Source organism: Alternaria atra (genome assembly GCF_907166805.1).
Source record: "Alternaria atra isolate CS162 genome assembly, contig: 21, whole genome shotgun sequence".
Classification (NCBI taxonomy): Eukaryota; Fungi; Ascomycota; class Dothideomycetes; order Pleosporales; family Pleosporaceae; genus Alternaria; species Alternaria atra.
The window spans coordinates 3208471-3222213 of record NW_025091319.1 but is presented as its reverse complement, the minus strand read 5'-3'; the positions used below and the strand labels follow the sequence as shown (position 1 = coordinate 3222213).

General features: G+C 52.5%; 5 protein-coding genes across 5 annotated transcripts; 1 reads left to right on the top strand and 4 right to left on the bottom strand.

Annotated features, from left to right (window-relative positions):
• Positions 1-305: 305 nt before the first annotated feature.
• Positions 306-3539, bottom strand: ALTATR162_LOCUS1481 (uncharacterized protein; the record flags this gene model as incomplete). The annotated part of the gene is made up of 1 exon (XM_043309077.1): positions 306-3539. One exon carries the CDS (start codon positions 3537-3539, stop codon positions 306-308), a length of 3234 nt encoding a protein of 1077 aa, XP_043165012.1.
• Positions 3540-4866: 1327 nt separating this feature from the next.
• On the bottom strand, positions 4867-6230 carry ALTATR162_LOCUS1480 (uncharacterized protein; the record flags this gene model as incomplete). The annotated part of the gene is made up of 4 exons (XM_043309076.1): positions 4867-5181; positions 5256-5369; positions 6045-6068; positions 6123-6230. The coding sequence occupies 4 exons, from the start codon at positions 6228-6230 to the stop codon at positions 4867-4869; spliced, it is 561 nt and encodes a 186-aa protein (XP_043165011.1).
• An 839-nt stretch (positions 6231-7069) lies between these two features.
• Positions 7070-7951, top strand: ALTATR162_LOCUS1479 (uncharacterized protein; the record flags this gene model as incomplete). Its single annotated transcript, XM_043309075.1, has 1 exon — positions 7070-7951. One exon carries the CDS (start codon positions 7070-7072, stop codon positions 7949-7951), a length of 882 nt encoding a protein of 293 aa, XP_043165010.1.
• Positions 7952-8681: 730 nt separating this feature from the next.
• ALTATR162_LOCUS1478 (uncharacterized protein) lies at positions 8682-9627 on the bottom strand (the record flags this gene model as incomplete). Its single annotated transcript, XM_043309074.1, has 2 exons — positions 8682-9433; positions 9510-9627. The coding sequence occupies 2 exons, from the start codon at positions 9625-9627 to the stop codon at positions 8682-8684; spliced, it is 870 nt and encodes a 289-aa protein (XP_043165009.1).
• A 591-nt stretch (positions 9628-10218) lies between these two features.
• Positions 10219-12817, bottom strand: ALTATR162_LOCUS1477 (uncharacterized protein; the record flags this gene model as incomplete). Its single annotated transcript, XM_043309073.1, has 5 exons — positions 10219-10650; positions 10712-11281; positions 11347-12470; positions 12521-12703; positions 12757-12817. 5 exons carry the CDS (start codon positions 12815-12817, stop codon positions 10219-10221), a joined length of 2370 nt encoding a protein of 789 aa, XP_043165008.1.
• Positions 12818-13743: the final 926 nt, after the last annotated feature.

Here is a 13743-nt window from a genome sequence, read left to right as displayed (position 1 = left end):
ATCATTACCCAACAAAACGTCCATCCGATGCCATATGCTTTGCCATGACAGCCTTTCTCCATCCTTCTACTTTCTACAATCTCTCCATCTCAACTCGCCCACACAAAGGGTATATCGTGGTTATTATACAAGAAAGAAACAAGTGATTCAAAATGCCCCAGTAAGCCCCCCCTGTTTTTAGTTAACGCCGGATGATGAAAAACGCTGCAAACGCTTATACAAGTATGAAAAGCGCGGTCGACGACGTTGGACTCGTGCTAAACGTCTAGTTGGTTGTGTTTGGAACGGGCGAGAGAAGTCTTGCTTCACTTTATGCCCATTTTGCGGAACTTGCGGGATGCACGACGGCGTAGACCGTTCATGCCCATAGCCTTCCTGAGGCTATCCCTGTCTCCGTCTTCTTCATCCTCCTGTGGTACGGCGAGCAATCTTCGACCGTTCGTGTTCTTTACAGAAGTTTGGTGCGCCATAATGTTCTGTTCACGCCAGAACATGCGCTTTTGGTCAATGACATTCTGGGACAAATTCCCGAACCCCTTCTTTACGAACGCCAGGTCGTGCAATATGTTGGGGTCAAGGCAGCGCCTGGGTAGCGTCTGCACTGCCATGAAAATCTCGCCATCACCGGGACGGTATTTCTTGATTTCTGGTTCACCAAGCTTGAAGATGGCAAGAGCGTAGCGGTAGAGGGCACGGGGTCCCTCATAGAGAAAGGCGTCCCAAACGCGAAGTACGGTCTCGATCGGCAGTACACCCACGAAGATGCTCATGAACCAAGAAGTGCAAGAGAGGGCGACTGTCGGTTGTCGTTGGAACTTCGAGTTGGGATGAGCGTTCGAGCCGGCGCCGCTGTTGATGAGATCGGTGTCGTTGATTGAAGCCCACACCTTTGGCAGGTAATCCTTGATCAACATCATAAGAACATTGACTTCTGTGTTGGCGAGGCTGCGAGCATGAGCACCAGGGAGATGATTTTGCGTGATGATTGTAAGAAGGATGAAAACCTTCTCCTTGTCCTGCTTGAGGAACAACAGAAGAAGACCAGCAATGAAGTTGAGAGACTGGCAGTAACCGATGTTAGGGTTGTTCAGGGCAAAGCAAGAGAGTACCTCGCGCAGGTCTTGGATCAATGCCGGCTCGTCGTCGGATTCGCCGTCGAGTAGATCAGTTGCTGGTTCCGGGCGGAAGTGGATGTTGTCGGGGAACGTTCTGTCAAGATCTCGTTCAATAGCATCCTTGTCGTCCTTGTTGAGCTCGTCTTGGTTGACGCGAGCTACTAGAGACTTGTACAGGCCGACATTCTCTTTTTGTGTAATCATGTGCTGACCACCAGAATAGAACCACCACATTGCACCTCTCCACTCCGGGGGGTATCCTTTACGAGCATAGCGTTTGACCTTTTCGCACATCTCCGGAAACCTGGTTGGCTCATTTGTTGACAAACCTTGCTTGGCCATTAGGGAGATCCATTTGCCTCTGCGGCGGGAGATGTGCTCTTCGTACTTGGAAGCCCATGCGTTGTACTCTTGAACATTGATCTTATCGGAAGCCTTCTTGAATCCATAGCGGTCTCTCTCTACAGGGGCGGCCGTCTTCCGCAGGCCAGGTGTTACTACGGTCGTGATGTGCTGGTTGGGAGGCGCCAACGTAGGGCCTCTCGGAGTCTCAGGCTTGCTCTTGGTCGTTGTAAGTTGAGACATCATGCCAAGATCGAACAACGCGCTCTTCCGGTCGAACACGCTCGTAGAAGCGCGACGGGGAATCGCCTCGTCCTCATCCAGCTCGGGGAGCGGCTCAGATCTTTGCATAGGCGGAGATTGAGGATTGTGGGAACTAGCCAGGGATTCATTGGAAAAGGTACGCGGAACGCTTGGTCTTTTGCTATGACGCTTGGAGTAGGCTTCAATATTAGCCCAATCCTGGCGTGAAAGTCGAGATCGGCTCGGCGGCAATTGTGGAAGTCCGGATATATCACGGCGAATGTGATCGAGCTGTGAGCGGCTGCCATTGGATTTCCTTAAGTGGTGTCCCTTGGTTTCCGTGGTCCTGAGTGCCAGAGCTTGCAGTGTAACGGACACACGCCTAGGTGCTTCTTTACTTGTCCGTTTTACTGTGCCTGACTGCCTCTTTTTGGACTGCTGCACTACAGCTTGGATCGTTCGTGGTGTGTATGCGGCCTGGAATGGACTGATTTGTACCGAGGGCAATAGTTCGATACGCAACGCCTTCCGCTCGGTCGGATCCGCGTTGTATCCCTCATCCAGATCTGATCCAGAAGGTGGTCGAATGGTCAACAGCTCCTTCGAGTCCGCATGAGGTCCTAGTCTACCGTGCATTGACAAGCGTGGCCGGTCATCCCATTGCTTTAGGCTCTCGTTCGATTGGAAGGAATCTAATGAATCAAAATCGCGAGATGGCGTCTGCGATAGCTCAGGAGGCTCCAAGTCAAGACCTGCTGGCGAAGAGCTCTGCAAGTCTCGTTCACCCTGCTCGATGATAGGACTGCGCTCTTCATCCTCCTCGTCGTAGTAGTAGGAATCCAGCACGTCGCCGACAGGGTCTACGTATTCATCTTCCTCGGCGATTTCGGAAGTCTGGACAGTCTCTGGTGAGCCGTCACGGTCCCGAAGCCGATCTCTTGATGGATCTCTAGAGTAGAGGCTATTTTGCCGATCACTGGCAATGGAGCTCCGTGCGGTGGCAATACTGCTTCTTTCGGTACCGCTGGTTTCCAGTATACTCGAAGAAGCATTGGTCCACCCGGACCTGAAACTGGCTCGTGGCTCTTCGCCACGAAAAGGTCGAGGTGGGGGAGGGTAGTAATCGTTATGAGCCCAATTGGGGGCGCCTCTGTTTGGCTTGTAGGTGCCAGACAGATTAGCACGTCCGGTGCCTCCATATTGCGCGTAGTCTGGGATAGATGTTGCTGATCTTAGAGGAGGAGTGGGCTGGAAAGACTGCTGCGAAGAGCTTGTCATTCCGCGAGGCCTGAAGGGTGAAGCTGGTGATCCAGGTAGATCCTCGGTGGAGGAGTCCCATGATGGCCCGGTTGAGTTGACAGGATTGCTGGCCAGAGGATTGAAAATAGCGCGAAGATCAGGCGAACGTGGGCCGCTGTCCTGGCGAGCCATTGCAGGAGCTATTATTGGAGACATTGGGCCCTGTCCCATTCCAGCTTGGAAGTCGTTGAGAGGGGGAGGTACAGCGGCATGGCGAAGGAGGGAAGGAGCTCGCTGGCGTTGGGTGAACTTGGGGGAAGGCAGGCCCGCAAGCGGAAGGGTCGGGCTGTCTGCAGGCGACGAGCTGTAGGCGGGGCGCTCGTGTGGTGGCGTGTCTGTTGTGTCCATTTGAAGCTGAGCTGGGTGCTTGGACCGATGTGATCCAAATCCCCTCTTCGCTGCATATGGGACCTGTGGCTGTGGAGACGTCGGAGGCGTGTATTCCGTGGGTGATTGGTAGGGAGCGTATGGCTCGGGGCTCCTGTCAGCACCAGCTACTGGCGAGACGCCTGTAGCGACACGTAGAAGAGCGTCGGCCATTGTGTGGTGAAGGGGTGCAGACGTGGTGTAGGTAGGTCAGCGAAACGGGCGCTCATTCGACCGGAGAACAGGACAGCTCGGATTTGGTGATTCGCGGTAACATTCTCGGGTGCGGTTGGCAGGCTTGGAAGCGAGAGAATGGTGGTTATCGTGAAACGGCGTGGGTTAGTGGAGAGCCTGTGGAGAGCCTGCTCTGGGGGCGTGGCGGCGGCGGCGGCGGCGTCGTAGGCAAACAAAAGCAGTTGTGCTGGTGAATGGGGAAAGCGAAAGAATGAGGTTGGGTACAAAGGATAAGGAACGTGATGTGCCGCACTGGCGCGGGTGCAATCAGACGGTGGTGAGGAGATGAGTGCGGCCAAAGTGTAGCAGGAAAGTCTCCTTCAGCTACAGCGCCTGGATCCGTCCGTTACTGACTCTCTGCCAAGACGCGGCGCTTCCCTCATCCCCGATTCCTGTAGCCTGGGAGGTCGCGGGCCGGTAGGAGCTTGGTGGACCTCAGCGGGCGTGTCAGAGGAGTTCGTTACTTTGACATGCAACGGCACAAATTAGGAGAGTTGCATAAGCGCTGCAACAGGTACCGACCGACCGCAGCTTCGCGAGATTGACGCGCTCCGGGCCAATCAGCTGGGGAGGGGCTATTGGAACACGGATATTTGGGGGCGCGGACATGACAGCAATTACCAGGCAATGCACCGTCTACAAAATTATCTGCTCTGTACGCTTCATGGCGAGAAGGACTCGCAGCACTCAGGCCGGCTCACTCGGATTACATGATGCACTATTTGCTTTGCTGGAACAATGAGGCGCGTGCCCACACGCTTTGTTGCGCCTGACTCGTTAGCACAGCGCCCTTGGTCCTGCACTCGCAGCCTCCGAGCTCCTCACGCAAAGGGAACAAACTTGGATAGTCGGCCTGCCTAGGACGCAGCAATCTCAGATAGGAAGTGCACTAGACGGTAGAAGCCTTTCTCGGACTTCGAGAAGGAAATTTTCAGGTCCCCCCCTGGTCTTATGCTGCGGCTCGCTTCAGAGAGCACTGGCATGGGAGATTTGAACATGACGACATGTCGCGATTGTACTCATCTTATTTGGCGAACCCGAGTAAGTCTACCCTGCATTAATCGCCCGATGCCTAGCTAAGTTGTGGGTGCATCGCGATCTGCAAAACATTGTATGCTTCTTCGCCCACACCGGTCAACAAGGGTTCCGTCCGCATGCAAATTTCGCCGAACGCCAGAGATGCAAAATGAACATGTATCCGTCAAGTACTGTGCTGCCCAAACCGATGCCTCCATCCGCCTGGCCGGTAGAGGGCCCGTGTGACCCCTCACTTGGCGTAGCGCTTGACCCAATCCTTTACGTTCTTCTCAAACTCCTTGCGGTTCTCGCGGTATTCGTTGGCGATGGAGGGCTCAATCGCGTCGTCCGGGTTGGGCTCGATCAGGAGCGTCTGGATCAGGCGCAGTACGGAGACGACCTTGTTTGGCGGCTTCCACTCGTCAGCACGCAGCAGACCCAGGCACATGGACCCCTTGTCGTCGTTGCTGACGTTGGGATGGTAGATCTTGGTCCGGAAGCTGACAACGGGTGGCTTGAAGGGGTATTCGGTTGGGAAGGTGATCTCGAGCTTGAAGTGGCCGCCCTGCATTGTAGCTGTTAGCAGGCGCTACCGACGACGCACGGAAGGCGCATGGATCAAACAATCCAACAACATACAGCGTAGGCCGACTGGGCTGGGCCATCCATCAACACTTCCCATTTGGTCATGTTCTGCTCGTCGAAGTTGATCTTCATACCGGGCGGTGTGTCCGCCATGCACTCGCCGTACTCCTGCGGGCCTGTTAGTATGATTGCTTTCTGCGCCAGCATGTATATTGCCTTGCCTTCATGATACGCTTCTTCGCTCCAGTGCTCATGATTGCGGTTGGTTAGTGTGGTGGTGTGTTAGGTTTGGTTGAGTTTGGTTGAGTTTGGTTGAGTCTCGTGCGAGACTATGTGCTGCAATGTAGTAGGCGGTGTAGTTGAAATAAGTAGCTCGGAGCAAGCGCGAGCTGTGTAGGTAAGGAAGAGCGACGATTAATAATAGAATGCAAGACCTTCACTCTTCTCGTAGGTAGGCGGGATGCAGTGGCAGGTGATGGACGTGAAAAGAGGGTTGTCGATGTGGGGAAAGTTGCCTATGGATGACGAGGGACCTTGGATCCTTAGTCAAAGCTCCGCACGCGGCCCAGAAGACGATCGCCTTCACACGTTCTGGCAACAGGGACACGCTAGAATTCACACGTTGTTCGTTCCATCGCCGTCTCTTCTTGTCTGCAACATGTTGTACACTCCGCTCGAGTGTGGGAGAACACAACGACGTCATAACATGACCAGGAAACAGCGGGTTCGGGACTTCGCGCTTCCTTTGCGAGCACCGAACATCAAGGTGCATCCCCGTCACCATATCTTATCAAGATTCCCATGTCGTTATTCCACACTTGTATCTCGAGATTCATCTAGAACACGTGGTTTTGACCAGTTGGCGGGCTAATGTGTTTCAGCTTGGACTTGACAACTGCTAGACGCTTGCGGCTGGCTTACTGACGGACTGCAAGGCGAAGACCGCGATAAGAACCGCGACACGTTTAGCAACTGTTGCAGTCCCTGAACACGTAGGCCACCGCATTTGCGCGCTTCACCACTAGGCATGGCGCATAAGCGCCGCGTTATAGTTCGGAGCTCCGAACTTACTTTCTGGGTGCTGTCTCTGGCGGGAAAAGTCTTCCTGAACCTAGACATAGGCGCAATGCAAGGCAAGACTGAAGGTTTGGTCACTCATCGCAGACGCTATCTTTGTGAGTCACATAAACCGCCCAACACTCAAGGTCACGTTACACCGCGATAGAGACGCGACGCGCACACCCCAAACGGTCCGACCAAAAAAACGGCTTTATTTCCAAACCTCAGTTCCCAGTCCATGTTAGCTTTTTTTTTCTGCGCCTCGATTCTACATGGCCAGGTCCAACACGTCATATCACGTCTTGTTCATGGCTCGCTTACTGTCAATCCTCAGAGGGCCAGCCACATTCCATGGTCTTCCATGTTTTGCAAGGCCATCTAATGAGGAGTTGCAAACAATGACGCCTCGCAGCCTGATATCTGCTGCATCTCATCATGCAGCAATTGGCGAATAGCAGTACGAGTCTGCATGCTACACAGCCCAACCTGCCAGCGCTAGTTGTCCAGGCTACAGGGGCATCGACTTGGCATTGCCGGTATTTAACAAGCTGCGACCCCACAACTTCAACCTTACGCCTCACGACAAGCTTGAGTTCGACAACCAAAGCGTGCTTTATCTTCACCACCAGTGTTGGTAAACTCGCTAAGCTCTTCGGATTTTCAACGACTTTTCTCTCCCGAAAGGTTTGCGAAATCTGAGAGTTTCCGGAGCTCCCATTTCTCTCACATGAACGCTGCGTCACACTAACCTGTCCACTCTTTACGAGAAATTCCCTCGCTCGCTACTTCGATCTCTCTCTTCGGTCAAAATGTTCGGCAAACGCTCTTTCGCTAGTTCGAAGGAAAAAGACCGTTCAGGCAAGATCACTAAGCAGCCGAAGAGATCGTTCCGCGATGCGTCCAAGCAGAAGGTCATGGTCGAGAAGCTGGATGCGCGCAAGGACAGTCCAATGATGGATGGTGGTTCACCTGCACTCACCTCCTCTATTGTGACAGTGATCGTTGGTTCCGACCAGCGACTGTTCGCTGCGCACGAAGATGTCCTAAGTCACTCCCCGTATTTTGCTGAACTGCTGCGGGGCCAGTTCTTCGAATCCGCCAATCGCCGTATCGATCTGCCTACGGAGGAACCTGAGATCTTCAGTTGCATCCTCGAGTATCTGTACAAGGGCGACTATTACCCGCGCCTTGTCCAAGACAAGCGACGCCAGACCTGGATGCTCGAAGGTGCAATTGCCTCACCAGACCCAAACAAAACCGGCGACCGCGCAGTTGCCGTCGAGCCAACCTTTTTCTACTCCGGCGTAGGAGACGTCATTCTCCGCGACACAGCAGTATACTGTGCAGCTGATCGCTACGGCCTCGAAGAGCTCAAGAAGCTCTCTCTGCGCAAGCAGGGCCTGCAGAGCGGGATCGAGGTCGGAACCATCTTGCGCAGCGCACGCTACGCGTACGAGAACACGCCGGACAGCGACTCGCGGCTGCGCGCTCATTACCTCGCTCTGATCATCCGCAGTCGGAAAACTTTCAAGCGTAGTGGCACCATGCAGATGGAGATGGAGATGGGGGGAAAACTGTTCTTTGACCTATTCGTGGCTATGTGCAATCATGTCGATGATCTTGTGGACGCGAGGTACGCCTTGCGCTTCTCCTCCATTCAAACCCTCCCTGACAATATTCGCATACTGTGATGTTGACCTTGTACTGACAATCTTCTAGCGCCTCAACTCGCGGCACTCCCAGGACCATCTAAAGGCACAGATCGCACACCCACTTACCCGTCACTGTAACACCCGCAAACAAACACAACTCGCATACAACCCCCGGAGTACACACCAAGTTGGAAACCTTACCTTACTCCGCTCGCACACCCAAATTGCCGACCAGCGACAAAACGTGAAAACAACCAAAAACATTCGGCGTACCGTTGTATCATCTCTCCCAACTCATCTTATCTCTCTTGCTCGCTCTCTTTTACTAGTGGAGTTTGCTTACCCCCATCGCGTCCCCCTTGGCCCTTAATTCAACGACATCAACGAGCTCTTCCCCTCTCTGCTTGCAGAGAGAGTACACCACGACGAAACTGTGTTTCCTTTGTTTTGTGCTTTTAGGGAATCAAGGGTTTGTTGTAAGAACATAAAGGGAGAAAAAAAGGGGACATATATTTTTGGAAACATGGTGCTGCGTGGATTAGGAAGACATCGTGCTGAAGGACACCGCTCTCTGGTGGAGACGTGTTCGATGCGGTGACAGATTGATCGAGACCGCTTGGAAGGTTCAGACTGACTGTGGAGGATATCTTAGCGGTGGTGATAATGAGAAAACCCTTGGCCGCCGCTAAATTCTGTGTTGATGCCGACTTGATGTGATGTTTAAAATTGTCCATGTTTACCACTCTTCTCACCATGGAGTATCTTGCCTCTACGAACCCACCTCAAACGCACCATCAACCAACCCCCAAAACTCCTCGATAATCTCCTTCTGTCCCTCGCCCCCTCGCACAGCCAAATACCTCTGTCCCTCAACCTCCGGGTTCCAGTTCCCTGGGTTAGCATCAACCACCATACCCCCAGCTTCCTCCAGAATAATCCACCCAGCACAAACATCCCACGCCCAACATCCCGCCTCCCAATAGATATCCAATCCTCCACTTGCAACCCCACACAGATTCAGCGCGGCTGAGCCAAACGACCTCAATCCATGCACCATACCACCCCCATTCTCCTTTGTAGCTGCCAACTTCTTGAACGTCTCACTCTTGACCTTGAAATCATTCCCACTCCGATCACTCCCCCACTCCACAGCAACCAAACACGAATTCAGCGTCTCCAAAGGCGTTGGCGGTGATAATGGTAACTTGGTCGTCTGGTTCAGATACGCGCCTTGTCCCTTAATCGCAGAGTACAACGTTTGCGTGAAAGGGTTGTACACGATTCCTACCGTAGGCTTACGGTTTATCGCTAGACCGAGTGAGATGCTAACATAAGGGTAGCGGTGCACAAAGTTTGTTGTTCCGTCAATGGGATCGCAGATGAAGGTTGGTGCCGAGGTGAGCTTGTCGCCTGGTTTGTATGTTTCTTCGCCCATGAATTCGTAGTTTGGATATTTTTCGCGTAGCGACGTCGAAATGAGGTTCTCGACTGCGCGGTCCGTTTCTGTGACGAGGTCGACGGCTGCAAAATGGATTTTTAGTTAGTACGGGCCATTTTTTGATAGTCGGAGAGTCTACTCTGGCGAATTGTTACGTACAGTTCTTCTTCGACCCTGAGCCTTGTGTTGTGGGTTTTGCCGAGACGATGCGTTCGCCAGCTTGTTTGGCAATGGAGATCATGAAGTCGTGGACTTCTTGGAGGTTGACGTCTGCCATCTTGGATTGACGTTTGTCTTGGAGGTTTACTGTGGGATGGTTCAAGTTTCGATCTTGTGTTGGGGAATGTTGGAGCTGTGTTCGATAGCTTTCGAACGTCAGAAGCTACCTAACTGCCCCTCGGTGGGGCAGCGCCGGGAATCATGTATGCAGGGCCCTCCACGTGGGGAAAAGGCGGTTTTCAGCTGTGGACATCGCGAATCTCCACTTTGGCATCGTCTTGGAGCACTGGATTTTGGTCGAAGGATATGAGAATGGTAGATGGACGGTGGTCACGAGATGGTGTTAATAGATACGCACGAGTATTCAGCTTGAGAGTCAACATCACACCGCAACAAGACGACTACTTCATGCGGAGAGCAATGCTAACAATTGGTAAATTAGGACTAGGAGAAAGAAGTATAATTTAAACCTTTGAATTGACGAAGGAAGTATGCACTAAACCGATAGTATATAGTCCGACGATCTCTCCCCATGAATAGACAGATAGCGACCGTAGCTAACAAACCAAGGGAACACCAAACTCCAACCCATATCTACAACCAGCTGGGTCCTCCATCTCTATGTACATACTGACCTTCCTTCCCAAGTCTAAACCCTGTATCCAAGCCACCCGATAGTATTCGAATACACACTCAGATTGTCACTCCACTTTGCCTTGTCCACCCCATCAACCGTAACCATCCACTCACTACCCACCTCACTAAGCGCAAAGGCCTGCACACTGCTGTCACCCTCAATACTGAGGATCCGGCTTTGGCAGTTACGGAACCCATTTGGCGCGTCTGGACTCGAACATCCAACGTTGTAGTTGCGGAAGAAAGAGTACAAGCCGCCACCGTAGATGAGCACGTTCTTGGAGTTGAGAACGCGGAGGCCGTAGGCTGAGGCACCAGACGGGTATACCGGGTCGGAGTAGGCATCAGATCTGCCGTAGGGTTGGTTAGAAGCGTCGGGTGTGGGCATGTAGTATGGTGTTTCGGTTTGGATGAAGCCTGCGAAGATGTTCGATGCGCTGTTGAACTATCTGTCTGTTAGCTTTTGCTTATGTTGCCATGTGGCAGTATCAAGAGTGGCGGCTTACCTGGTACTGGTATAGCGCATGATGCTCGACGCCATTAGCCCATAGCCATACGTTCTGCGCTTCGACATGCAGTCCACGTCCAGTGAAGACGGAGATTTGGGTGGATCGTGCATCATCCATATCATGGTCTGCTGTCCAGAACCAGTTGTTCTCAAAGTAAGCTCCGTTCGCGCCCTTGGTAACGTGAACATTGGTGTGTGCAGCCATGCATTCCTGCTTGATGGATCCTACAGTAGAAGGGCACTGCGCAACCTGCAGGTTTGTACCTTTGGCACCTCCAATACGGGTATGCACATCCCAGAGACCGGAACCACGTTCGGTGTTGAGGTTGTATTGGATCACGATAGCTCCTGGAGTGGCGCCTTGGGTTTGCACAATCATGTCGGACCACTCGACGCGACCGCTCTCGCCAGGCTTGCCAATTTGCATAATGGGGACAGGTCTGTCTTTGTTGCCGAATGTGGCGCCTGAGCCCATAATAGAGGGAAAGGTCTCGCCAACCATTCGGGAACCAGGTGGAACGTAAATCGTTTGGGTGACCTTGTAGACGCCGTGTTCAAAGAACAGGACCTATCAGGATAGTAGAGTTAGTATTGGAACAAGAGAGAGTATGCAGTATCGAACTAACTACGTACCTTGTTTTGAGCAGCAGCTCTGGTGATGGCATCCTGTACAGCTCGGGTGTCGTCGGTACGACCATCACCTGTGGCTCCACTACCACGAGCACTGATGAAGTCACCAGTACCAAGATTTTCGTACTGTGGCTTCGACTTGGAATAGTACTTGCCGCCATCCAATAGACTTCCTGGTCGGGCGACAGGAGTGAAGGCTCCTTGGAACTTCTCCGGACCGTTCGCGTTGGGAGCGTACTTGTTGCCCTGACCCCAAGCTTGGATAGTGAGTGTCCCACCTGGGAGGACAGTGGCTCCGTTGCCTACAACAGCATTGGGCACGTTGTTGAGCCTAATGTTCTCAAGTATCAGCTGGCCGGCACCGATAGGTTTACTGTCCCTTCGCCATGCCATGTCGACAAATTTCTGACAGTTGGTGATCTCAGAGTCAATAATGACAACAGAGCCAACCTCAAGTTTATTGGCCGCCGCGCCGTTGCTCATCGAGAAGGCCGTTCCGCAGTCGCTAATCGAAAGACCGGAGTACAACCAGCCCCAGTCCCAGATCTGTGAGATACCGGTGACAGCCTTGGAGATCTTGACATTGCGCATAGTGAACTGCTGGTTTCCAATGTTCATACCATATAAACCACCCGAGATATCGAGGTCAGCCATGTGGCCACCAGACCCATTCTCAACGAAGATACCAGCATGCACCGAGTTTGATGCCTGGGTCATGCGGATCTTAACATTTTGGATAGTCGTAGCTTGCGAGGCAGGCCAGTGGATACCTTGGAAGCCATTGGTTGGTGCGACAGCAGTGCCATCGATGATCAAGTTACGGATTTGTCGTAGAAAGATGTTGGTCGATGTCCAGCCAGGGTTACCGTTGTTGCCATAAGGACTAGCGTCGATGAGAGCAAGAGCTTGGAGAGTAGGAGCAGCCTTTAGAACAGGGAGACCTCGAGGGTTACCGATAAGCTGTGTCATGTAGTAAAAGATGATAGGCTTGCCAATGAGGTAGGTTCCAGAGGGGATGTAGACCACGGCTGGTGAATCAGTGGCCGAGTCACACACACCGGGACCGCAACGGTTCCCGTCGGCAATAGCACGATTGATTGCATCGGAATCATCGGTGACACCATCGCCTATGAGATCGTCAGTGGCATGTTGGAACACGAAAAGCAAAGTGGCTCACCCTTTGCTCCATATTCCTTGACATTACGGAAGACTTTGTAAGCGCCGTTACTGTTGAAGGCGGCCCTTCCATTGCCAGAGAGGTCATTCAACCAGTATCCATCTGTGATAGCAGCAATGCCTTGGATGCTGCTTATGTTTGATGCAGGCTCAGTACTAATTGATACTTGTTGATCAGGGCGGGCTACAATGTGTCAGCGTTGAGGGGTTGTAAAGCGGGGGGAGGTGTTTATTTACATATAGCAGCGCCCTGAATGCCGACTGCACTGAGGCAGGCGATCAAGGAGGGTAAGTGCATGTTCGTAAGCATGTACCAGTAGACAATCGTATGTACAGTTACAACACAAGTAGAAGGCGTACAAAGGAATGTAGAGTGTAGTAGAGAAGAGAAGTCTCAGGAGGGAAGATGATGATGTCTATTTAATCTCCCCATTTGTTCACTGCCACCTCTCTTTAGAGGGTGTGATAGGAGAAGAACCATACACCCACTCGACCGGTTAAGGATCTGCCCCCATGAAGCCTGTCGACTGGCTAGCTTGCAGCATCCGGTGATGAGGAACCTTTACCGACTGCCACCTAGAAGGTCATAAGGACCTACCACATACCGACTTACCAGGCGGCTACCCCGTTGCCGTCTGAAGGGTTACATAGCTTATTTCGGCTCATGGTTCGAGATGTCTTAGCTTGAGTAACGTAGTCTGGGGAATGGAAGGGCGCGTATTTACGCCCTTCCTCTTCGAGCCAGATCTCCGAAGGATGTTTCGTTTTGTTTTGCTTTGTTTAGCCAGTTGAGGAGTCCATTCCACCCCCTTTTAGCATGATTTGTTTTGACGCACAAATGCTGTAGTGACTATTAGAAATTGAATGGTCGCGGATATTGGAATGCAATGCGCCGCTCGAGATTCGCCTTGGGTGGACTCCAAGCAGAGAAGAAGTTGTGAGGAGACCCGGGGGATTTGCAGCTAACCTTGATAGGCACTGGTCACCGGGTCGGCCCTATGCATATTATTGCCGTGAAGCGCTGTCCAGTGACAATGCAAACACCGATCAAAAGCATGTGATGGACGTTAGTTCCAAGACCAGAGTGAGCGTCGCTGTGATTGGCCCCACAGTCAGTCATGAATGATAGAACCCCAGATTTGCGCCATCTACAGTAGTTCGACCACGACACCTGAATGTGGGGTAGTCTTGATAATAGAGCCATGCGTCGCACTGCATTAGTCT